At 37.5% G+C, this 24,583-nt stretch overlaps 2 protein-coding genes across 4 annotated transcripts in view; both read left to right on the top strand.

Moving 5' to 3' along the window:
* Positions 1-24,583, top strand: part of PLEKHD1 (pleckstrin homology and coiled-coil domain containing D1) — a 346,726-nt gene that overhangs the window by 90,953 nt on the left and 231,190 nt on the right. The window lies entirely within an intron of this gene.
* SUSD6 (sushi domain containing 6) overlaps positions 1-24,583 on the top strand; it is a 46,901-nt gene that overhangs the window by 4,874 nt on the left and 17,444 nt on the right. For all 3 annotated transcript variants that reach the window (XM_083379574.1, XM_083379575.1, XM_083379573.1), the window contains exon 2: positions 15,306-15,484. In XM_083379574.1, coding sequence (XP_083235700.1) covers positions 15,364-15,484 — 121 coding nt within the window. In that variant the 5' untranslated portion in view covers positions 15,306-15,363. The remainder of the gene's footprint in view (positions 1-15,305; positions 15,485-24,583) is intronic.

Here is a 24,583-nt window from a genome sequence, read left to right as displayed (position 1 = left end):
AAGGTGGTTGTTGTATGGGCAAAATTGAGGGAGATCTCCATATAGCCTCCCTCTGTGAAAGAGATGAGCAGTTTCAAAATTAGATAAAATAAATCTGTGGGGAAAAAATATAAATTTAACAAAATGAATAAAATAGATTGAACTGCAATTATATTGTGACTATAAGCTGGGTCCATGCATTTTTAAAAAAGGCCTTCCTGTCAAATATTTGAAATGACCATGTATTTGTCTCTGTTTATTAGTTTATTATTATTGAGACATTGCTAATATAGACACAGAATACATGAGACTTCCTTATTGTTATTGTAATGGAAATCTTGACAGTGCCTCTGATATACAAAGTGCATCTTTCAAGGTTATCATACTGACTAATATGTTCCTGAGGTTAAAGGCAAAACTATATAACTCTTCCTGTTTTTTACCATTTAACCATTTAACATTTCAAAAAAGGTTTTGACTGTTGGGCACTTAATAAATTGAAAATAATTTAGAGCATTCATATTTGTTCTTTTGCTTCTGCTACCCAAATATGTTAGATCTGAAATAATTGTGATGAGTTTTTATTGTGTTTTGATTCGGGCTTTCTTGAACACGTAATGTATCGTAATTGAATAACGATATCAAAAGACTTTCTACAGAATATTCGTTTGTCAATATTTTTGGAGTTTGGAAAAAATTCTATTTGCCCAACAGTTAAGTAATAGCTTTAATATACTTTCAGTTTTTTTATCTTTGGTTACTGCTTTTATGCTGGAAAAAAAGTACAGGGCATTTGAAAATAAACTCTTTGTATACTAATAAGGGAAGGGCAGATATTTAAAATAGGTTGTACAAAAAAAACCCAGTCATTGCTGCTTCTACAGCTGACTTAGTGTTTAGGAATAATTAGTATTCATTACAATTAAATCTGTTGTGTTTGATTTTTAAAAAACAAATAGAGTTGATAAACTTGCCATATTATTGTGCATCATTAGCTAATGTTAATTCTCTCTGGTTCTGTTCTTTTGTGTATAAGGGGAAAAGAGGCATTATTTGTTATTAGGAGTTCTTTATTGCCATGAAAAAAATATGCTTTAAAAATACATTGTATGTATCTAATATTGAGTCTATTTTTTACAAAATCACATAGAGAAACATAAGTGCAGCTTTTAATGGCACGATGTTTTGTAGGACAGAGAGTGAATGAAAACAGGAAACAGTTATGAGTACTTGTTCCATATTCTCAAGTTTGCAAACAGGATACTTCTACTCGATTAAAATAGCTCAACGTTGATGGTTACCTCCTTTCATTTAATGTTTTCCTGATACACAAAAACATTGGAAGCACTTTAATGTGTTAGAAACTGTAGTTCTTCATGGGCTTACTTTCTTTCATATTGTATATTCCATGAATGCCATGGGAATTACGGTTAATATGGGAAAAGAATATGCATCCTGTATCATATAATTGCAATTTACAAGCTTTTGCTGGCTTTGTTATTGAAGTTGCTTGTTAGAAGTTGGAAGTAAAGGTCGCAAATGGCAATCATGTGACCCTGCGACGCTGCAACCATCAAGTTGTGAGATTCTTGTCTCTTCTGGTTGATCAAGGTTGCTAGGAAAGGAATGTGTGGTTTACCGCCATATGGTGGTAAAAGCCTCTCTGAGAGAGAAGGTGGTCCCTCTTACTCTGAAAGGGATGGTGGTATGCCCTCTTCTCAAGATTCTCCTGGATAATGTTCATAAAGTCTCCAACCTTCTCATTTTAGAGAAGGTTGAGAAAGTGGTTGGGCTTCAGCTTCAGAAGGCCCAAAAGGAAAAGAACAGGCCCAACTCCAGAAGTACTATTGTAAGGTTATATTAACAGAATATTGCAAGTCTGAAAGTATGTCCCCCCACCCCCTTGGCAGTTCAAGAAATTAAGAAGGGTCCCTTTTGAAATGTTTGCCATGCCCCCATTCCGTATATGGGCTAATCTGCCTCTTATCTGACCATTTTCTAATCTGTAGCTTTTCTTCCTACCTCTCAGGGTCATTGCTTCATACAATTACAAATACTATTAACTGTGGTATTGTTTTAGATTGCCTATAAGCTTTGGGAGTAGAGGGCATACTTTTGCAATGGTTCCTCTCTTACTAAGTGCGTAATTCCAGTCAGGTATTAGGGAAGAAAAAGATTGACTCCATGGAAGTTCCAATAAGGAGTCATACAGGGCTCTTTGCTTTTCCCCATGCTGTTTACTAACTTCATGAAATCAGAAGAGAGAAATTTATTTGCTTAAGAGCAAACCATTGTAAAGGGACGTGGTGGCTCAGTGGGTTAGGATGCTGAGCTTGTCAATTAGAAGGTCGGCAGTTTGGTGGGTCGAATCCCGAGTGCCGCGTAACAGAGTGAGCGCCTGTTACTCATCCCAGCTTCTGCCAACCTAGCAGTTCGAAAGCACGTAAAAATGCAAGTAGAAAAATAGGGACTACTACTGTGGGAAGGTAACAGCGTTCTGTGCGCCTTTGGCATCTAGTCATGCCAGCCACATGACCACGGAGACGTCCTCGGACAAGTGCTGGCTCTTCGGCTTTGAAACAGAGATGAGCACCGGCCCCTAGAGTCAGAAACGACTAGCACGCATGTGCGGGGGAACCTTTACCTTTTAAACCATTGTAAGTATACTGTTAATATTTGATACCTTACTGTTATGCACTAAACTGAAGATCCTGAACCAGCATCTAGAAGGTTTTGGCATCTGGATAGGGCAAAATACATTCAGATCCTATCAAGACAGAACAGTTGTAGTTACTATCAATAACATGAATCCTAGTATTACTTTGGATAGAGATGCATTCCCCTAAAGAAGATGACTTAAGAATTTGCAGTTTCATTTTATCCTCAAATAGCAGCTGGAAAACATGGCAGTGTGGCTTTCATTGGTTAGTGCTTCAATAATAACGAAATTGAGCCACAGTGTTCTGACCTCAGTAACTCAAAAACTGATCAACATCCAATTAGCTAGCATGTCGTATATGAGGCTGTCTTTTGAGATTACTTGGAAGCTATAGCTGATACAACATGTGACAATAATTCTGAGTCCATTTCAAAGGGCTGGTGATTATCTTAAAACTGTATATAGCTCAATATCAGAATTTTATCAGGCAACATATTCCCAAGATTGAATTTGCCCATCTGATACAATCACTGGAAGAGGACCTTTTGACAGTCATCTGCTTCATGAGATATAGAATAGACCAGGGATTCCCAACCAGGGGTGCTCACAAGATGATATTCCAGGGAATGCGGAAACTTGGGTTTTCAAAATTATAGTGTATATGTATAATTTGTTGCCGTTATTTTAAACTTTTGTAAGGGGTGCGAGAATATATAAGAAGCGTTCTAGGGGTGCGGGGTATAGAAAATATTGAGAGCCGCTGGAGAAGACAACAGGCATTCTCTATGGTAGCCCTCCCCTCATGCCATGGTATGTGGGAATTACCTTGGTAGACAGGGGAAAGAGCCAAAGCCAGGACAACAATCGGATAAGAGACAGCTGAGCTCATAACAGGAATGTGGGCCTGACGATCAGAAAGAACCTAGTTCTTGGGCTATAAACATGACAGGGAGAAAAGTACTTTCAGATTTGCAAGAATTCTGTTAATATATCCTTACAGTAAAGGAGAATTAGTTCATCTGGCTGTGCTTATAAAATGGCAGGGGTTGGGCTAAATGACTTCCAAGTCCCTTCCAACCCTATGATTTTATGAAAACTCTTCCTGGAGAGGCACATGCAGTCCTACTTATTATTGTTCTATAAGCAACCCAAGGCTATATTTTTTCCCAGCAAGAAGCCCTATATTAGCTTTTGGGGTTTTATGATTTTGTATTTTTATTTTGTATATTACTGTATTGTACCACCCAGAGTCCTCTGGGATTGGTTGCATTGTAAATTGACAAATAATTCCATTTCTTTTATATCTTAACAATTTATTAGGTTTTTCCAATTTTAAATTTTTGTATTGCCTAGAAAGTCATTGTTGCTTCTGTCCTTGCAGTTTAAATTGACAGAGTGCAATGTTGTTACATCAACATGTCTTAATATTTCAGAGTGTAATATATGTGCTTTTAAAATAAATCAAATCCTAAATTGTAAATTCATTTAACTTTGCAATTTGCCCAAGAATATCTAGTGAGTTTTGTGGCTTATTGGGAATTTTAAACTTCACTTTTTTCCCCACATCAGGCATTATACTTTTTTCTCAGGATGCATGAAATAGTCTTTCCCCTTGTAAGGATTTTGGTGTAACTCTAAGTACAGAATTCTAAAATTCTAGTGCAGGGGTGTCAAACTCAATTTCATTGAGGGCTGCATCAACATTGCCCACAAGGGGCCGGGTGGATATGGCCAGGGTGGGCGTGGCCTACTGGGTGGGCGTGGCTAGAGTGCATATGGCCTACTGGGTGGGCGTGGCCAGCTCTACATCGTTCGCATCAAGGGTGCCTATGGGGGCCTGGGCAGCAGTGGGACAGATCTGAGGGTCTCTGGGCCAGGGCCAAGGCAGTGGGGGCCGTTCCCTCACTGTTTCCAGGATGGCTTCACAGGCCACATGAAACCACTTCGCGGGCCAGATCCAGCCCCCGGGCCTTGTGTTTGACATGTCTGTTCTAGTGCATGTTGGCTGATATATGGCATGTAAATTTGGATAGTTGGTGCAGCGTAATACTGCAAAGCAATAATTTCACTTTTCTCTGTAAGTCTGTCATGTGGCAATTCAGATTTTAATTTTTGGATCTTTCAACAAGTTGCTTCTTTTTGTATATACATATTCTACGCAGAGAAGATTCAAAGAAACAGACTGAATATTTTTCTAATGAAAATATATAGGCACACTTTTATTGGGAAAGTGTTAATTGTAAACTTGATTCTGAGTTAGTTCCTTGAAACAAATTACCTTGGATATTTGTTTCAAGGAATAACTGGACAAATAACGGTATAGATATATATAATAGAATTTTTAAAAAATAACTTGAATTTGAAATTTCACAAGATTATGAAAATACTTTAGTTTTTCATTGTGGCACTTTTTTAAACTATGGAATATTAAAAGAGCTGCAATGCTCATGTTATCAGTATTTGGACTACATCATTTGAAGAATGAGAAAAGTAGCTATATTTTTATTTGTAAATACAAGATTGTTCAGATTCTGTATTTGGTTTCTTATTCTGGAATAATATAGTGGATCTGTTGTTTCTGTGATGAGTTGGTAAATAAGTTTTGTTCACTATGGAAAGAATTCCTAATATGGTTCTGTCAGCAAAGTTAGCTTATGGTGAGGAGGTGGGAATTCAGGAGCAATGCTAAAAAGAGCATACTAGCTCACTTTTATTTTCAACTTGGCCTCAGCTGACACCTGACTGGTTTCTGTTTGTTGGCTTGTTGCTGCTTATGGAAGATATTAAATTTAATTTTGAGTAAATGATAGTGTATATATCACAGCTTTCATATCAGATTACCAGTTTGGGCAGCAAATTAAAAAATGTTGAAGAAATTACTTGCGTTGGTATAAGCATTGTTGTTGATTGCAAGAAATGTGAACATTCTAAGGTGAAAGGATGAATTACTATCCCTTCACTTGCCAGCTGAAGTGTGTGAGCTGCTGTTTCCAGTGAATTAATGTCCCACAGCCCAGGTATGCAAATGTAAGCTCTTTAATGTTACCTTGCACCTTTTTAATTGAAAATTATTCTTGCCCTGCTTAGATTTTTTTGTAGCTAATTACGAGAGATGCTGAAATAAGAAACTGAATGGCTAAGATAATGTGGGAAGTATGATTACCTGCTGTAATTCTCCTTAGCGGGACATTGAGATTAGAAGTACATATGTTATTTCTCAAATGAACCTATTCAGTTGTGAAGACTATGAGGCAGGAGGGAGGTGGTATGTATGGGGAGGCAGTTGTAATAAAAGATAAAAATAGCATGTGTGTGCATAGTCCTTTAGACATTTTAAAGTCACATTTGGTGCTTTTCTGTATCCCAGATAATTGTATCATAGAATATATATTTCATTTTACTCATATCCCGTTACATTGTATAAATACCTAAAGCTTCTGCCTTTTAATTTTATCTCATATATATTTGAAGATCTGTGGAAGTTAATCAGAAAATATTTCATTAATCTTTACTTCTCTGATTGTTTTGTGCTCCATTAAATATTTTAAGCTTCAAATTTGGCTCAAACTACTAGCTTGTGGTGAGACCATGACATATGGAGTATACCTCATCAACAAAATGATTAACAGATTTCCATGCCTAATGATTTAGAGCAGGGGTGTCAAACTGGCGGCCCAGGGGCCAAATGCGTCACATGTAGGCCACTCCCACTTGAGCTCTGCAAAGGCAAAAAAAGTCATGATACATCACCAAGTTTGACACACGTGATTTAGAGGACCATTATTTTGTCAAAGCTGTAAAGATACAGAAGACAATTTGATTTCTGTGGTCTGGATGATCATTTGAGAGCTACTAAAATGAAATTGTGAGTATTTGCAGTTTCTTTTTGGAAATCTAAATTGCTTGGAATACAGATCTAATGATCCAGTGTCACCAGGATTGTATCTAGCAGGGGAGATATTATTAAAAGGATGGATGTTGCTGCTCCAGTACTCATTCTTTCACACAGTTTCTAAATCTGCTGTGGTAGACTGGGAAGCATGTTGTAATTTAAATCTGATTATTATTATTAAGGCGTGAGCTTAAATGGACTCCAGAAGATGGTAGAGGAGGAACATTGTCCATAGGGTCGCAATGGGTCAGACAACAACAAAACAATATATAATTGATTGAACCAAAAATAACTATGAAAAATTGACTTTGCACTTGTTTATTCAACAAAAAATTAATTAACAGATACGCCATTTCCTTCTGTGGAAGAAATAAGTATACCTTTGGCTTTAATATCTGTAATTGCCCCCCTTTGGCAGAAACAATATCAGAATAACAGAGTTGGAAGGGACCTTGGAGGTCTTCTAGTCTAACCACCTGCTCAAGCAGGAGACCCTATATATCATTTTAGACAAATGTTATCCATCTCTTCTTAAAAACTTCCAGTGTTGGAGCAACCACAACTTCTGGAGGCAAGTTGTTCCACTAATTAATTGTTCTGTCAGGAAATTTCTCCTTATTTCTATGTTGCTTCTCTCCTTGATTAGTTTCAATGTGATTTAGATCCAGACTTTGACTTGGCCATTCCAAAACCATCCAATTCTTTTTTTTTTTTGCCCCCAATAATTCCTTGATGGATTTACTGAAATGTTTAGGGCCATTGACATGTTGCAAGCTCCACTTTCAGTTGAAGTTCATTTTTTCTGTGTGTGGATCTTGCATTATCCTTGAGAATCCCCTGGTACAATGAAGGATTTGTTGTGTATTTGTAATAGTGAGCTGCTTAGGCCCTAGTGCAAGAAATAAAATTTACACCATCCTTCTTTACTATTGATATCAGAGTCATCTAGTGAAATGCTACCTCTATTTTTGCCAAACGTGTCTTTTTGTACTGTGGCCAATTAATGCATAATAGAGATGAGGATTATCTGTAGGTCATATGATAAATTGCTTGGGTTCTCAGAGTCTTCTTTCAGCATCTTGCATTCTGCTCTTGGGCTGAACTTGCTGGGACAGCTGGTCCTGGGCATGTTGGCAATTGTTTGAGATTTTTTTCTACTTGTAGATGATCTTCCAGACAGTGAAATGGTTGATGTCCAATTGTTTGGTGATCTTTTTAAATCCCTTCCCAGACTCAAAGGCGTCTATAATGTTCTTTCTGGAGGCCTCAGAGAGCTATTTTGATCTAGGGATGGTGATATTATACACTTCAACAAAAAAGTGTAATTCAAACTAAAAGACTGAGATTTCAATAAGATAGGTTCCTCCCATATACCAATTTTAAATATTTGAGGTAGTGATAAAATATAGATGTATGTTTACTTTGCCTACATTTGAAATTTGTATTTTATGTTTATTTAAATTGCACATTAGATTACAGAATATAAATAATGCATATTGTATATTATATCTCATCTGTCAGTATTGTTAAAATGAAGATGAAATAGTTATATGTTGAAATACATTGAAAAAAATCAAACATCCTCACATCTTGGACATACTGAAAACTATTTCAACTCCTCCCCTCACGATGCAGCTATAGGGCATTGCATGCAAAAACAGCTAGACACACAGAGTTTTTCCCCTGTGCCATCATTCTGCTAAACACCTAATTCCCACAGCACTGTCTTATGCCTAAGGATATTTACTCATGAAGTACGGCTGTATCACTATTATCCTTCTCATCTTTTCTACTACCTTCTCCTGTTGGTAACTTATGATTATTTACTTTGTTGTTTGTATGTACACTGAGAGCTTATGCATAGGAGACAGATTCCTTGTGTGTCCAATCATACTGGGCCAATAAAATATTCTATTCCTATTCGTTTCTGCGCTTATTTTTTCATATGACTATACAGATAGATCTTTTTAGTTGTTATAGGATATTTTATGGTGACTTAGTTTGAAATAAAATATTAGTTTTCGAAAGATTAGTTGGTAAACTTGCAAGAACATTATTTGGAAAAAATATTTATTGTCTTTTTTATTCTCATGGTTGATACATAGTCATTATACATGGACTTGTGTATGATCTGTATGGAATTGGAAGGGGCCAAATTAAAGCATCCCTGACAAATGGCTTTCCAACCTCTGCTTGAACATACCCAGTGTCAATAATTTCCTCATTTTTCTTGATATCATTTACATCAACCACAGGTATTTCTCATCTGTTGCTTGTGTATTTGATTTTTTTCTAAGTAAAGAACTTTTGCATTTGACATTAATTTAATTCTGATTTTTACCCATTTTTTTTAACAAGATTCTTTAGACGTTTACTTTTTCTGTTCATCATCCCACATTGTCTGTATCATCAGCAGGCAATGTTGTGGCACTGCACATATGTAATTTGTATACCACCCTTCCTTTGCTTTTGACTTTGCTTCTAATTAAACTGGTGTTGTATTTGGGGTCCATATTTTACTTTACATAATATTTGGAACATTTATTTGGATAGAGATCACTTGAGTTTAAAACAGTAGTGTTCCTCAGCAAACCAGTGATTGAGTCTAAACTAAATTAGTTGAACTTAATTTTTTTAATTTCAGGGGGAACTTGAGTTCAGTCTGTGTTGGCTCAATTCAACCATTGTAAAGATCTAGCAAAGTCCCCTTTATAGGGTCCTATTTAGCAAAGGATGATGGTTTCCAAGCAAATTATATATGTATGTTTATAGCCAGTTTTTTTTAAATCTTTCTTCTGCTAATTTCAGTGGTGCTCTGGTTTTTAAACTTGGGTGAAAGTATTCTGAAGTATTTTCTTAAATAATTTGGTTATACTTCTCAGATTTCTAATTATAGGAATTATTGTCTAGCTTGAAAGAAAGCTAGCTTTGATTTATTTTGAGATTTCTTTTCAGTTTATTCTGAGTAGCCGTGTAACGTGTTATTCTGGTGATGTAGCTGATTTCTTTTCAATATAGAAACACTGAAGGGTCATTCTAAAAAGTAATGAAAAAACTTTGTTACAGATATTAAAAATTAACTGCACACCTATCCTTGCAAATTTATTGGCCCTTGGAAATAACTGTAATGAACTGCAAACACATTTGCCACCAATGTCATGAATCAGCTCAGTAGATTAAGGATTTGCAAAGAGTCTGAGTGGTAGTATCATAGTTGTAGTATCATAGTTGTGAGATTTATCATGCTGGTTGAAGAGCAAAAATGGAAGTCCGTTGGTTTGCCTTCTAAGTAACATCAGCTTGTATGTACAAAGTTACATTTTATTAAGTGCTGATGACAGGGTGCTGCTTGCTTCTGGGACCATGAGGGAGATATTTGTGAAAATTGGAGCTTTAAGTAGCCTCTAAATGTCTAAAATAGTAAACTAGCTAACAACAAACATGGAGTATTTTTTGCTATATGACAATTTATGTGCCTTTGTTTTACAACTGGATAAAAAAAACCAGATCTTTCAAAATCTTTTCATACTGAACATAAACCATTTTTTGTGGTGTCTGAAAGATTTTGCATTTTTAAAAAAATCTTGATTGGAGCTAGGTAACCAATTCCACAAAGCCTTGCAAACGTGGAACCAAGAGAAGTTGGGGTTTTAAGAGAGAAATACTGTTGCCTCTTGATTTGTTTCTGGTTGGTCTATTTTGAGATGCTGTAACATCACATGGCAGTAGTAGGTGGATGAGGTATTCAAACTGTTCATTTTCTATCTAAATGATGGGGCAGGATCTCATCTAAACATCAATTGTCATTGTGTATTTAGTACAAATCATATAGTATTTTTAGTAAAACCAGCAGATGTTTTTCTTGCTCTTTGCTGAATCCTCTGCTGCTGCCTCCTGGTCCCACATGTTCTGCCAGTATGAGTCTGTGAGTGGCAATGTGGGCAGAAATTGCTAATATGTCTCAAATTATTAGTGTGTACTTAAGGATACCAAAATCATGAACAGAGGAGCTGCTTGCAATATATTTTGCACTTTCTAAGTGCTCAGCGATTATTAGATCTTGACTTCTAACATGTTGTTTTTAATTGAAAATCTTGTCTTTTGCGTGCTACCTGCTGCTGTACAAAGCCAACTAATTTCTTAACAGGAAACTAAATTTCCATTCATTGTTATTTTACATTATTGCAGTGCATGTTAAGCTACTGCCGCAGTCATTAAGTGACTACCATAGTTGTTAAGCAAATGCCATGGATGTTAAGCAAAGCAACAGGTGGTTTTCATTGTAAACTGGAAATAAATACTAGTTTCTGGCAAAAAAAGGTAAATTGAGGTGACATGACTGGAGGAAGCTGCAAATGGTCATAAATGTGGGATTGTTGCCCAGTGGCATAATAGAGCCAATAACACTGTACTCATGTTTAGGGGAATGGAACAAAGAAGATTGTGACTATGATCTTGCCTCCAGGACAATATTTTATGAGATCAGGGATGGATGTCTGAGCTCAATTATAGACTCATATTCTTGATTTGTACAAGTCAATACAATACGTCTACTTTTTTGGTAACTATTCATTGATGAAAGGAGTTTAGTACTTATGATAAACTGGCCAAATCAAGTATCCTTCCTAAAAATCTAGCTGTCAAATATTTCTGTTGCTATATTTGAAAATATTTCTGAAAATATAATTACTGAGAAAAAAGGTGACTTGAAATAAAAACTCATATTTTGATTTTGATATTAATGTGGACTTAGCATATTTAAATTGGTGGTGCAACATCTGTAATTCCTAATTACAAGGCGCCAATAATAATCTTCAATCCAAGCATAAAATCATTAAGTGAATTTAGTAAAAATGTGAGAATAATAATAATAATAAGAAGAAGAAGAAGAAGAAGAAGAAAAAGAAAAAGAAAAAGAAAAAGAAAAAGAAAAAGAAAAAGAAAAAGAAAAAGAAAAAGAAAAAGAGAAAAAGAAGAAGAAGAAGAAGAAGAAGAAGAAGAAGAAAAAGAAAAAGAAAAAGAAAAAGAAAAAGAAAAAGAAAAAGAAAAAGAAAAAGAAAAAGAAAAAGAAAAAGAAAAAGAAAAAGAAAAAGAAGAAGAAGAAGAAGAAGAAGAAGAAGAAGAAGAAGAAGAAGAAGAAGAAAAAGAAGAAAAAGAAGAAAAAGAAGAAGAAGAAGAAGAAGAAGAAGAAGAAGAAGAAGAAGAAGAAGAAGAAGAAGAAGAAGAAGAAGAAGAAGAAGAAGAAGAAGAAGAAGAAGAAGAAGAAGAAGAAGTAGTTGGAAGGGACCTTGGAGGTCATTTAGTCCAACCCCCTGCTCAGGCCAGAAACCCTATACCATTTCAGACAAATGGCTGTCCAGTCTCTTCTTAAAAACTTCCTGCCTCCAGAAGTGGTGAATGCTCCAACCCTGATACAGCCAGTATTCTGTCTGTGTATCTCCATATAACAACTATGTCAATGCAGAACTCTCAGAAAATTCTGTCAACATTTTTTTCTTTTTTTTGAAAGAACCATCACTTTAAATTATTCTTATTTCTTCACAGAAGAGAAGTAAGTCCTTACTGTATCCTAATTAACCAATCTAGCACATGTCTAACATCAATACCTGGGAAGATCCTAGAAAAGATAAACAAAAAACAGATTTGCGGACAACTAGAAGCAAACAAAGCTATAAACAGTAGCCAGCAAAGGTTTGTCAAAAAAAGATCATGCCAAACCAATCTTATTTCATTCTCTGATAAAGTGACTAAATTAGTAGACAAGTGAAATGCTGTGGACATAGTATACTTAGATTTCAATAAGGCAATTGACAAAGTAGACCACAACCTGCTGCATAGTAAGCTAGAAAAAGGATAGACAACAACACCATCAGATGGATCTGTAGCTGGCTGACAAACTGTACTCAGCGAGTAGTCCTCAATGGTACTACATCCACATGGAGAGAAGTAAGCAGAAGTAACCATAAAGCTCTGTCTTAGGCCCAGTACTCTTTAATACCTTCATTAATGACTTAGATGAGGGAATAGAAGGGCATCGCTGGGTTGGTTCGGGGTGGAGATAAAAAGCTGGGTATCATCAGCATATTGATGATACCTCACCCCGAAACCACGGATGATCTCACCCAGCGGCTTCATATAGATGTTGAACAGGAGAGGTGAGAGTACCGACCCCTGAGGCACCCCACAACTAAGGGGCCTAGGCGTTGACCCCTGCCCTCCTGCCAACACCGTCTGCGAACGGCCCGAGAGGTAGGAGAACCACCATAAAGCGGTGCCTCCCACTCCCAACCCCTCAAGACATTGCAGCAAGATACCATGGTCGATGGTATCAAAAGCCGCTGAGAGGTCTAAAAGGACCAGGACAGAGGATATATTAGATGCCCCATTGGAAATCACCATCTTACAACATTACTATAATTGATCAATGATTTTGATAAATAGCTAGATGCTCACTGTGTGTTTGCTGCTCACTTTGCTAGACAAGTCAAGATAAAACAGGTGCTTTGATACGGTAGTGCTACTGCTTCTTTATCCAGGCACCATGGTAAATTCTGGTTGCAATCTGGTTTTGCATAGGCACACCCAAAGCCCTGTCAGAACATGTTCTGCATATCTATGCAGGATATAAGGAAATTCTGGTAGCAATTCCAAATAAATTTATAACCTTTCTCAAGTTTGCTTGTGATCCCCAATTTAAGAAGTGCTGTATTATATCCACATACTACTTCATATTATTTGTTCAGCAGCTTAAAATTTTCATAACCAAGACCTCAGCTTGCAGGCTTTTTTCCTTTCCCTTAGAAATATTACGGACTGTACTTGTTTATTTTTTTAATTTCCTGGAGAGTTATAGTCAATTAAATCTTAAGTAATTTCTTGAATTAACAAATAGCTTTCCAGACTAACCTGGTAGATTGTTGTACTGTTTAAATTGTCCTTGAAGCACTGGGATGTATGTTTTTTTTCATGGTAGCCTGTTCTCATATGCTTGAATTGCTTGAATTCTGTTGAGAAGGATGTGACACTCATAGTTGTGAAACACTCATGAAAACCTTTTTTTAGAGTTGAAACAAAGATAACAGTATTACATGGAAAGACTTTCAAAAGTTTTGTTATTATCTATAGTTCCTTTTTTGCTTCTGCGTAATCGGTGTTGGGGATTATAAAAACACTGCCTCTTTTTCTCATACTGGCCAACCAAACCCAAAGCATGAAGACAGAGTTCCTCCCCCACTGTGGTTCCCATGGAATTTAGTCTATGGAAATATGTGCCAAATCATGATTTATTAGTATATGTGAAAGGGGAAAACCACACTCAGCAAATTCTGAAATAGTGTGCCTTTAAAAGAGCTATTTAATTCTTGACCAACGTTCACAGTGGAGATGAGAGATCCCATCAGGAAAGAGGCTCTAGGTTTGCTGTAGATTCCTAGCTTTCTTCCTTTTATTGTGGGGGAAAAAATCAACTCCCTGAATTCCTGTCCTTTTTCCCCCTGCTTTCTTTCCACAGAGACAGAAATTATCCTGCTTTTGCTTGTCAATTATATTAGAATTATAATGATTTCTTGAGGAAAAATATCCCCATTGCCTGGTTTGAATGAATCATTAGCTTTTAACGTGTCTTTGATTTTATATTCCTCATTGTTAAAAAGAAGAAAAAATGAATCTACAGTGTTCCACAAGCAAGACAAAATGTCTTTTCTTTTCCTCTTGCCTTTCCTCTCTCTTGAGTTTAACGTCATCACTCAAGTCTGAGTAGCAGTTGGCATCTCTTGTTCTTATTCTCCAGCAGGTTCTCAAATTGGTTCCATCTCTTCAGAGATTGTCTTTTTACAATATCATAGCATTTGAAAGAATACCAGTATGCATATATAATAATTAAGAAAGTTAATTTCTAATTTGACGTACCAATTTTGATTGTCAAAAGATGTGAAATCATCATAGAATTACTTATGTTGTATGAAATACATGATTGACTACCTGAAGTTCTTTACTCTAGGACAGGGTTTCTCAGCTTTTGCAACTTTAAGATAAGTGGGCTTTAATTCCCAGAATTCCTCAGCCAGAAAGTTGGCTGGGGAATTCTGGGAGTTGAAGTCCACAAATTTTAAAGTTGCCCAAGTCAAGAAATACTGCTCTAGGACTTGTTTGAATATAGAAGGTGACATATACCTTAGGCTTGTATCTAATTATCATTAGACAAGAAGAAATGATGTCACTTCCTGGAGTTTAAATAGTTTTAGCCTTTTGTAATTCATGTTTGTGATGTTTTGCTATTTCAGCTTGATTATTACCTGGCTGTCTTTTGTATATAGTCATTTCAACTGTGTGGCATATATATGCACATTTCTTTCTTTTGAGTGCTTTGCCATCAGTCTTTTGTCTTTTTTCTAGGTAGTTTATTAAAGGTTTAAATATTTTAATCCTAATTATCTAGTTGAACCTTTTTTTTAAAAAAAAGACGGAAACAAAACTGGTTCAGGAAAGACTTGAGACAAGGCAGGTTTGTGACAATTACTTGCTTCTTTAAAACAAAAACTGTCTTCCAAGTTCCATTTTGAAAGTGTTTATGTACAATCTATCTGAGTGCTAATACATTCAGACAAGATAGTTATTTTTGTGTGTGTGAATTTCTAGTTGTTTTGTGTTTCTTTGAAATGTTACTTATATCTTGTTGAAGGAATGTATCCACTACCGTAGGTTCAAAATACTCAGTTTTTCTTTTCTGCACTATGGATGTTTTATCTAACATTTATTTTTCTCTTTTTGTTGAAGGGTAAAAATTGGACTCACCATCTGACTTTAAACATTAAAAACTTTTGGTGTCTAAAAGATGTGCCATGGAATGGTAGGAGCAAAGAGCACCACAACATCGTTGCTTGCCTTGATCAGTCATGGGATACTTTTTCCATTCTTTATCTTCAGTTCCTGTATGGTGGAAGGATTGGACTCATGTAAGTAAAATTCTTCTTATCTGTTACATGTATATTTCTACCTTTCTCTGCTATAATTCAGGGCAAGTAACAACATCCCTTGAAAAATGGGTTCTTGTGGAAAATTTTCATAAACCAAACCAAGCCAAGCCATCATTTAAAGCAGCTGTATAGTTTTAAGGAGGGCGGTGCAGTGATTCAGCAGTTAAGACGCTGGGTTTGTTGGCTAGAAAGCCAGCAGTCCAGGTTCAAGACCTGAGCAATACATTATGGGGCAAGCTCCCATCGTTATCCCAGCTCCTGCCAACCTAGCAGTGCTTTGTGAAGTCATGTTGGCTACATGAACCATGGTAATGTCTTCAAACAACACTGGCTCAATGGCCTTGAAATGGAGATGAGCTCTATCCCCTATAGTCGGCTATCACTAGCGGAGTAAAATCCGCAGGGACTCTTAACTTTTTAAAAATACTTTTAAGGAATGTGTGGGGTCATTTACTTGGTGTGGGGGTGTCCCATTGGATTGCATTCTTGTACCTGAAATGGACATCTGATTTCTGCTGGTGACAAGGCTAACTACTTTGAGTAGGAGTATGGATACAAGACTGTTGCAATGAATATATGAGGAAGACATATTTTCAAATTCTATACTGGATTTAAACAACATAGAATAATAATTTTATTGTCACTTTGAATGTATACTAATTGGCATACATTAAAATGAAATATGTATATCAAAGGTACAACAAAGTCACTGAACTCCGGGATAGATAAAAACAAACTGTTTAATACTTAGCTTTTGTCAGTCCTCTGCTGACATCGTCAGAGTAAAAGCTGGTGGTAGGGAGACCTGCTTATGTAGCCAGCTGTTTCAGCGATCCGGTCATCGAGCACGTAACCGGTCTACCCGCCCCTCGTTCTTCCTCAATCGGCTGTATTACTCCTAATAGTATTACTGCCTGTGTCCGTTTGAATCTTAGCATTTTCCCTCCTTCCTGTGTGCGGCTGCTCAGCGTCGCTGCCAGATCATCCTTTAGGTTGCCTTGTCCAGTGGCCTCGGTAAGTTGTTGTGTAGTCGCGTCTGGTGGCAATCCTTCCATCGTGTGCCCTGTCTTGCTCCTGCTGGTCTGCCCTCTCTCTCTCCCGATTCCATGCTGGGCCGTGTTGATGTCTCCATCCCTCCACTCACTGTGATTTCATGTTGTTCTATGGGTGGGCGTCCTGGTCTATCCGGCTCCTATTCATCCTGCATATAGGTGGTATTCATGCTTGCTGTGAGTCTTTGCGTTGCTGTTTGTGCTTCCTCAGTGTTTGATAGGCTGGTAGCAGGTCTCCTAACCACCAGCTTTTACTCTGACGACGTCAGAGGACTGATGAAACCTAAGTATTAAACAGTTTGTTTTTATCTATCCTGGAGTAAATATATGTAAAATATATTTATAATAGAAAAGAAATTTGGATTGTGAAGAAACAGGATAGAGTATTTTCAATTCTGGTGTTGAAGAAGATTCCTTACATAGATAGCCAAGAGAGAAAGTAAATGGATTATTGAACAAATCAATCTAGAATTCTCATTTAAGGCACAAATAATATTTTGGAAACATAATGTGAAGATCTTGTCTCCTTGGAGAAGTCCATAATGCTGGGAAAGTTGAAAAGAGGACAACCAACAGCAGGGTAGATGGACTTGATTAGAGTATAGGTACAGCATTGGAAGATCTGAACAGTCTCATAGGTGAGAGATCGCCCTGGGAAAATCAGTCTCTATGGCCAATTAAAATTGTCACAGACTTGTTGGCACATAATAATGTGTTTAAAATGCTCCATATTAGTTGCAATATCTACAATCAAGATTATCCCTTCAAAATAGTATTGATAATAATCACTCCACCTGAGTATAGCTGACTCATTCAAAAGCTCATCAACATAGTTCTCATATTATCCTGTACATATACTATATATATGTTCGCCTGGTGCACCAGTTGCGCCCCTATCTGGACAGAGATGCTTTACGTACAGTCACTCATGCGCTCGTTACCTCTCGTGTTGATTACTGCAATGCTCTCTACATGGGGCTGCCCTTGAAGACCACCCGAAGACTTCAGCTGGTGCAGAATGCAGCCGCGCGTGTTGTGATGTGATCATCCCGATACTCCCATATTACACCCCTCCTGCGTGAGCTGCATTGGTTACCGGTTGCTCTCTGGGTGAGATTTAAGGTGCTGGTTCTTACTTATAAAGCCCTTCACGGCTTAGGCCCGGGATACCTGCAGGACCATCTGCTGCCAGGAACGACTTCCCATCGCCCTGTGCGCTCACACAGAGAGGGCCTCCTCAGGGTGCCGGCGGTCAGACAATGTCTGCTGGCGACCCCCAGGAGGAGGGCCTTCTCTGTGGGGGCACCTGCCCTGTGGAATCAGCTCCCCTTGGAGCTCCGGATGGCCCCTGACCTCCGGTCCTTCCGTCATGACCTTAAAACACTTCTTTTCCAACAGGCCGACCTGGACTGATGATAAGGGGTTTTAATATGGTTTTAACATTTGATTGGTTTTAGTTGGGGCTAGGTATAGTTTAATTTATTCTTAATATTTGTATCTTATTTGTATTTTATTGTTGTTAGCCGCCCTGAGTCCTTCGGGAGATAGGGCAGCATATAAGTCCCAATCAATCAATCAATCAATAAATAAATAAATATAGCCTTGTTGGACAACAGGAAACTATAGGGATTTCCTTGTGAGAAAGAAATTTGGTTTTAGAGGTTTCCCTGGTCCTGAGGGATTCTATGGAATAGAGCCTGTTGGGAGTTAGTTGAGAAATTCTATGGATATAGGCAGCAAAGGTAACCTACAGCAAGAAGAGTGCTATGTAACGTAACAGATGAATTAAGTTTTGAGTACATATAAATATCAAATTTGCCAGTTTTCTTGGAAAAAATGTTTTTTTTCTTATATATCATTTTATTCTTGTACATTTCACCATGAATGCTACTGAAAGTGTGAGAGTGGAGTTTTAGATGATTGGTGGGTAATTTAATTAAATCCTGGTTTTATTTATGTTACAAATCCTCTCGGTGGGAATACTTCAGAAACAGATACAGATACGAGACCATGATGGCATTATGAATTGACTTTGGATGGTCTCAAATAACTAAGTCGGGTGGACCTAGTTGGTATGAATGAGAGATCACAAGTAAATCCCAGGACTATAAAATAAACTGAGTATTCAGGAAAACCTGCTGGAAGTAGACAATGGCAAACAATATGTCTTTTGTTACCCAAAAAGCTATATGGAGATGCTCTTGAAATTGCAAGGAATTAAGGTCAACTCAAATGGGAGATTATTTTTTAGAGGCATAAGGCTTTGATGAGCTATTTCTGATGAGCTTTAGTTCTGAAATGTCAAAACAATGCAAGAGTGTTTGGTGGCTTCTTATTTTGATGCAACCAAACCTATGAAGCATCCTACCAAAGATTCATTGAATGAAGCACATTTTTGGTAACATAAAAAATTTGGGGGTTTTTGGCTTACCTCTCCTTGATTTAAATTAATTTAAATTAATGGCTGGATGGAGTCACTGAAGCAGTAGGCGTGAGCTTAAATGGACTCCAGAAGATGGTAGAGGACAGGAAGGCCTGGAGGAACATTGTCCATAGGGTCGCGATGGGTCGGACACGACTTCGCAACTAACAACAACAACTCCTTGATTTGTGCAGAGTTCCAGCCTGGTTGGAACCCTCCCCATTTATCCAACATGAACATTTCAACAGTAGAAGCAGGATGGAAATGATGCTTGGCAAGGGTGTTCTCTTATGTCTAGGTAATGGGATACCTGTCCTACTTCCATTCAGATAAGCCTATTTATCCATATATTGATGCCCACATGCAGTAAAGTAAAACATATTTCTTACATATAATTGTGGTTCCTGAAATGGTCACAATGTTCCTCCATCACAAACTTTATGCCAGTTATTTCTGTTTCCATGGCCATGGAAAATAGTTCTTGGCCATCTTCCCTTTATGTACTCCCATCTGACAATCATGTTTTCTCTCAGTCTTCTTTTCTTCAAAGTGAACATTCTGCTTTCCTTCAGCAGACTGTAACGGGCAGAAGAAATAATCTTGACAGACAGTAGGAAGTGTTGCAACCAAGATAACAGTCAGATAAAAGAAATCTGAGTATAACTTTGATTTCTCAGTTGGGTCTACCTTGAAGGGCTGATACCGATTCACCCATAACTGCATCTACAACCCTCTTGTCAGAAACTTCTATTTAAGGTTCATGTAGTTTTTCAAAGGCTGCTTAAGACATTCTTCAGACACCAAGTACAAACAAGAACCATGCCAAGGAATATGTGCTTTAGAGGTCTTACTTCCAGCCAAAAAGTCACCAACAGTTGTAAAGGATTCTGACAGTCTGCATAGTCCCATCATCCATATGTTTAATATAAAGATAGCCGCTCAAGTTACAAGTATGTAATATATTTTCTGTATGAAGTCAAATAAGACATTAATTATAGAAGTGATATGTAAACAAAACTAATTGGCTGATTGCTTTCTGGATTTTTACCTAACTGTTTGAATGTTGCTCAGTTTTCTAACTATTGCAGTTTGTTTGATGAGAACAACAATTCTGTAAAGTCAGCTTAGAAGATATTTTTTATATTCACCTTGCCTGTACTGCTGTGGCTTTTGGTAAAATCATCTTTTCTCAGACTTCTTTTCAGTGTAGCTAGAATATAGCTGTGGAATGGAAATAACTTTTCAACACTGAAACATCCATCTACTGAATGCAGTAGCTGAATCCAGCAATTTACCCTGCCAATTAATGTGTTTTTCCACCTGTTCAAATGTTAGCTATTTTCCACTCAGATGAAGGCTCTGTATGTTCTGTGTGTGTGGTCTGCACAGAGCTCCTAAAAATTAGAGGTGGGGAAAAGGAGTGCTTAAAAGAAGACAAACATTTCAAGTCTTAATGAGATCCTCTTTAATATACAACATTTGGAAATACAAACATTGCATTAATATTCTATCCATGGAAATGATGTTGGTTGGAGTGGGGGGTTAGGAAAAGTTCTGTACTTTGCTATAAAGGTACCAATGAAGAAACATGCTTCCTGGTTTTATTGTTTACGTGTTTGCTTGATTGATGTGTCACTTTTCTTCCAAGAGTTCTTAGCAGCTTAGATGAGGATCTCCATTTTATTCCAATAATCATCTCTATTCGATAAGTTGGGGCCCAAGTCACCAATTAGGTTCCCATCGATGACACTGGCCTAGAACCTTGGTCTCCTTATTCCAGCATCCTTAATCACGACACCACACTGTTTAAAAAAAAGTTTTAAAAAATGTGATAGCTAATGTAACTGAAAAAAGATATGGATAAAGTTTATTTATGAGGTGACCAAGCAATTGTTAGGTGAAACATCCCATGATTACACCACTTAGTGATAGCAGTTCTGGTAGTCCAGATTGCGGTCTCTAGGTGAGGACCACACCATTGTTAGTCAAGGATCTTATACTTCTGCTCTGCAATTCTTGCCTCCACTCCTGCTTCCCCCTCCACATATTCCCCCCCCGCCAGCTCTGCACTCTGAATAAACAAATAAATTAAATAATCCCATTTAAAGATGACACAAAACTATCTTTAACAAGAAAACTGCATTTAGATCAATCCATTATTCGAATGAGAGACTTTTGGATCACTATATAATTAATAGGGAATTACTAATAGTTACATCCTGGAACAACTGAAATCATACAAGAGCAGCTCTGAATGGGCTCCTCACAATGCAGTGCATTGACCAAAATCTTAAGAACATCACATGAAGTCATACTCTGGACTGCTAGGGGGGAAAAACAATCACATTCAGAGCAGCCATTTAATGTTTTAAGAAACTTTCTACTAAGTTTTATGCTTCTTTACACAGCCATAAAAATTAGAACCCGTTCTTTCATTAAATAAAATCTCATATTCTTAGGATTACACAATGTCTATCTGAAGTTCATGCTTATACTTTAGGAGGGCCTCACACCTTTCAAATGGGTCAGACAATTTTTGACTCTGCAATCAGTTATATTGTCTGGGAATTGTAAGAGCTATAGGATGAGTCATCTAGGGTGGAAACTTAAGAAATGCCAAAGATTATGAACCACAAATTGTTGTAGCTGATGTCTGTGTCCTACAACAACTGCTTTATCCCAATCTAGGCATTAGGGAAGTGTTGCACAACTTCACCAAGGGCCAGCAGCTGCCTTGCTGGACATGCCTCTTCAGCAGTTGAAGAAGATGGCAAAAATCAGTTGAGGGAAGCAGTGGGCAGTAAGGGCAGTGGAGTGCAGGCAGTGGACTACATAGTTTGGAGAGCCAGTTTGATCTGGTTATTAAGGACCCAGGCTAGAAAGCAAAAGACCGTGAGGTCAAGTTCTGCCTTAGCCATGAAAGCCAGTTGGATGACCTTGTGCCAGTCTCACACACACACAGTCCAACTCACCAACTCACTCGAGGAGGAAGGTGTATTGGATATGTTCACATCCTTCAGTTATTTGTAAAAATAATAAAGGGGGGGATCGTTGCAAATTCGGTTTCTGTTGCTTGCCATATTTCTGTAAATATTCCAACAATTCCTGTAGCTTTCCAACTTGGTAAGACATGTCAAACACAAGGCCCGGGGGCCGGATGCGGCCCGCGAAGTGGTTTCATGTGGCCCGTGAAGCCATCCTGGAAACAGTGAGGGAACGGCCCCCACTGCCTTGGCCCTGGCCCAGAGACCCTCCTTCTGCCAGAGACCCTCAGATTTGTCCCACTCCTACCCAGGCTCCCCATAGGCAACCTTGATGAGAACAATGTAGAGCTGGCCATCCCCACCCAGTAGGCCTTAGGCATTCTAGCCACGCCCACCCAGTAGGCCACGCCCACCCTGGCCATACCCACCCGGCCCCCTGAGGGCAACCGCAATGCTGATGCGGCCCTCAATGAAATTGAGTTTGACACCCATGAACTAGAACTTCATGTTCAAGAACTAGAGATTCTTGTGAATAGGGATATTGTATATAGAATATCACAATACTCCTGACATCTTTGTTTGATCTCTTTTGAATCACCACTCTTATCAATTGGTGTCATTTAGCATACTAGTTGGAGTATGGAACTTCTTTCTGAGTTCAGAGATCTTTTGGAAGACTTTTCTCTGTTTCTGTTCACATGTTGATGCTTTTACCGATTTGATTGTAATACTACATCTTATCTCTTCTAATAGGTCTCTGAAATTCTTTGTTAAATTCCTTCTGGTGATCTTTTGTCTTTCTTCACTTTGGCTTCTCTTCTTTGTGGTGTCTGCCATCAGTTCTGACATCCAGTTTACTTTCTTCTGATGCTTGGTCTTTGGCAGTCTTTTTTTATATTCATTCTAAACAACTTCTTTGATTTCATTCCTCAGTTAATGAGGTCCAGGACTTTAAAGTGATTCCTGATGTTCTCCTTCAAAATATATGTACATGCTCAAGATCATATCATGAAAACTGGTTGGTTTTGTTCTACTTGAGCTTAAATTGGAATTTCCACATGACCAGTTTTTGATTTGTTCCACAGTCAGCTCCAGGCACATTTTTGCTCTTTTGTAACAGTTATGTGTTGCAATAATATATAACCAATTCAATTTCTGTGTACTCAAACTGATGTCCGTTGTATATAAATGTCATTTTAGTTGTTTGGAGATTGTGTTACCAATGAATTTTTAGAAACTGATAAGTAATTCTTTTTCATTTCTGTTTCCTAACTTATGTTTTCCACTCATTTTAACTAGGTATCCTTATTAATTATTAGGTTGTAAATCAAAAGTTTGGCAATATCAAATGTTGAGTTTACAGTTAAAGTTTAAAAGTTTAAAGTTTATTATATTTGTATACCGCCCTTCTCCCAAAGGACTCAGGGCGGTTAAAGTTAAAGGTGTGATGAAGCCATGACAGCAAAATCCATGAATCTATGATAATTTCTACCACTTTTGTTTTTAGCAAAGTTTAATGTTGAGACCTGCCAATGTTATCTGAGGATTACTAGGGGAACAAAAGAATGAAGGAGGCTTCAGCTCTTAAGTGCAGGTGTGCTTTGGAAATTTAAATTGAAAGAATGTTTCAGATGTTCATCTGCCTCCATCAGAACTCTTCCATGTCTTTTGGGGTTTGATCTCTTTAATCCTGCTCTTCCAGTTCTCTTCACTGAAACACCCAATTTTTTCAAATCCTTACCTTTCCAGCGCCAGTTTCTTCTCCTTCTGTCACTTTGACTTCAGAAACTATATGTTTCTCAGCTCTTAGTTTGAAAGTTCGTTATACACCTCCAACTTGCTCCCACTGCTGCAGCAGTGTCAATGTTCTGTAGACCATCATCTATGTCATAACAAGGATTCAACACAACAACAGAAAATAATTGGTATATTTCAGGAAAACACTTTGCTGAGAAAAACTCAAAGCCTTCATAAAGGATCTCTGTCTTTTCTTGAGTTCACTCATTTTGCTTTGAAATCTTCTCAGTAACATATTGGTAGTGATAATCACATCACCCTCTGTAATAGCAGGAGAGACTTCAATCAGTGAATATTTTCTCCATCTTTAATTACATATAACATTATTTCTTCAACCACTCTCATCCTAATGGGAACCATGGTTAGCATTGCCAGCATTATTTTTTTCTCGTAGCATTTTATTGAACATGTTATAAGAATGAACTAAATTAAAAGCACTGTAGCTGTTTTCTGCTCGTATTACATCAAAAGAATTAATTTTTTTTAAGTTAGTACAGGCATGTACTAGAAGAGCTTATTCACCTACCCATTTTATTCTGCTACAAATTAAACCAGTTTTTAAAACTGAAATTAGACAATGTGTTGTGTTACGTGGAAGGATTTACATTAAGTAGAATGGATTCTGTGTTGCAAATAATTACTAAAGAGACAAAATATACACCACTCCTACATTTGCCTATGAGACTCATTCTTGCTGTTCTCTCTTCTTTAGCTTTAAAAGCCTGTTGGCGGTTAATGGAAATAAGACTGCTTCATTGTCAGTGAGATCGGGTGGAAATAATATTTGGGAGAGGAGGCAGTTATTTTTAAAGGCCCGTCTATA

The sequence above is a fragment of the Vipera ursinii genome (genome assembly GCF_947247035.1).
Source record: "Vipera ursinii genome assembly, chromosome: 1".
NCBI lineage: Eukaryota > Metazoa > Chordata > Lepidosauria > Squamata > Viperidae > Vipera > Vipera ursinii.
Note: the sequence above shows the minus strand (reverse complement) of the source record. Positions and strands in the feature narration are given on the sequence as shown.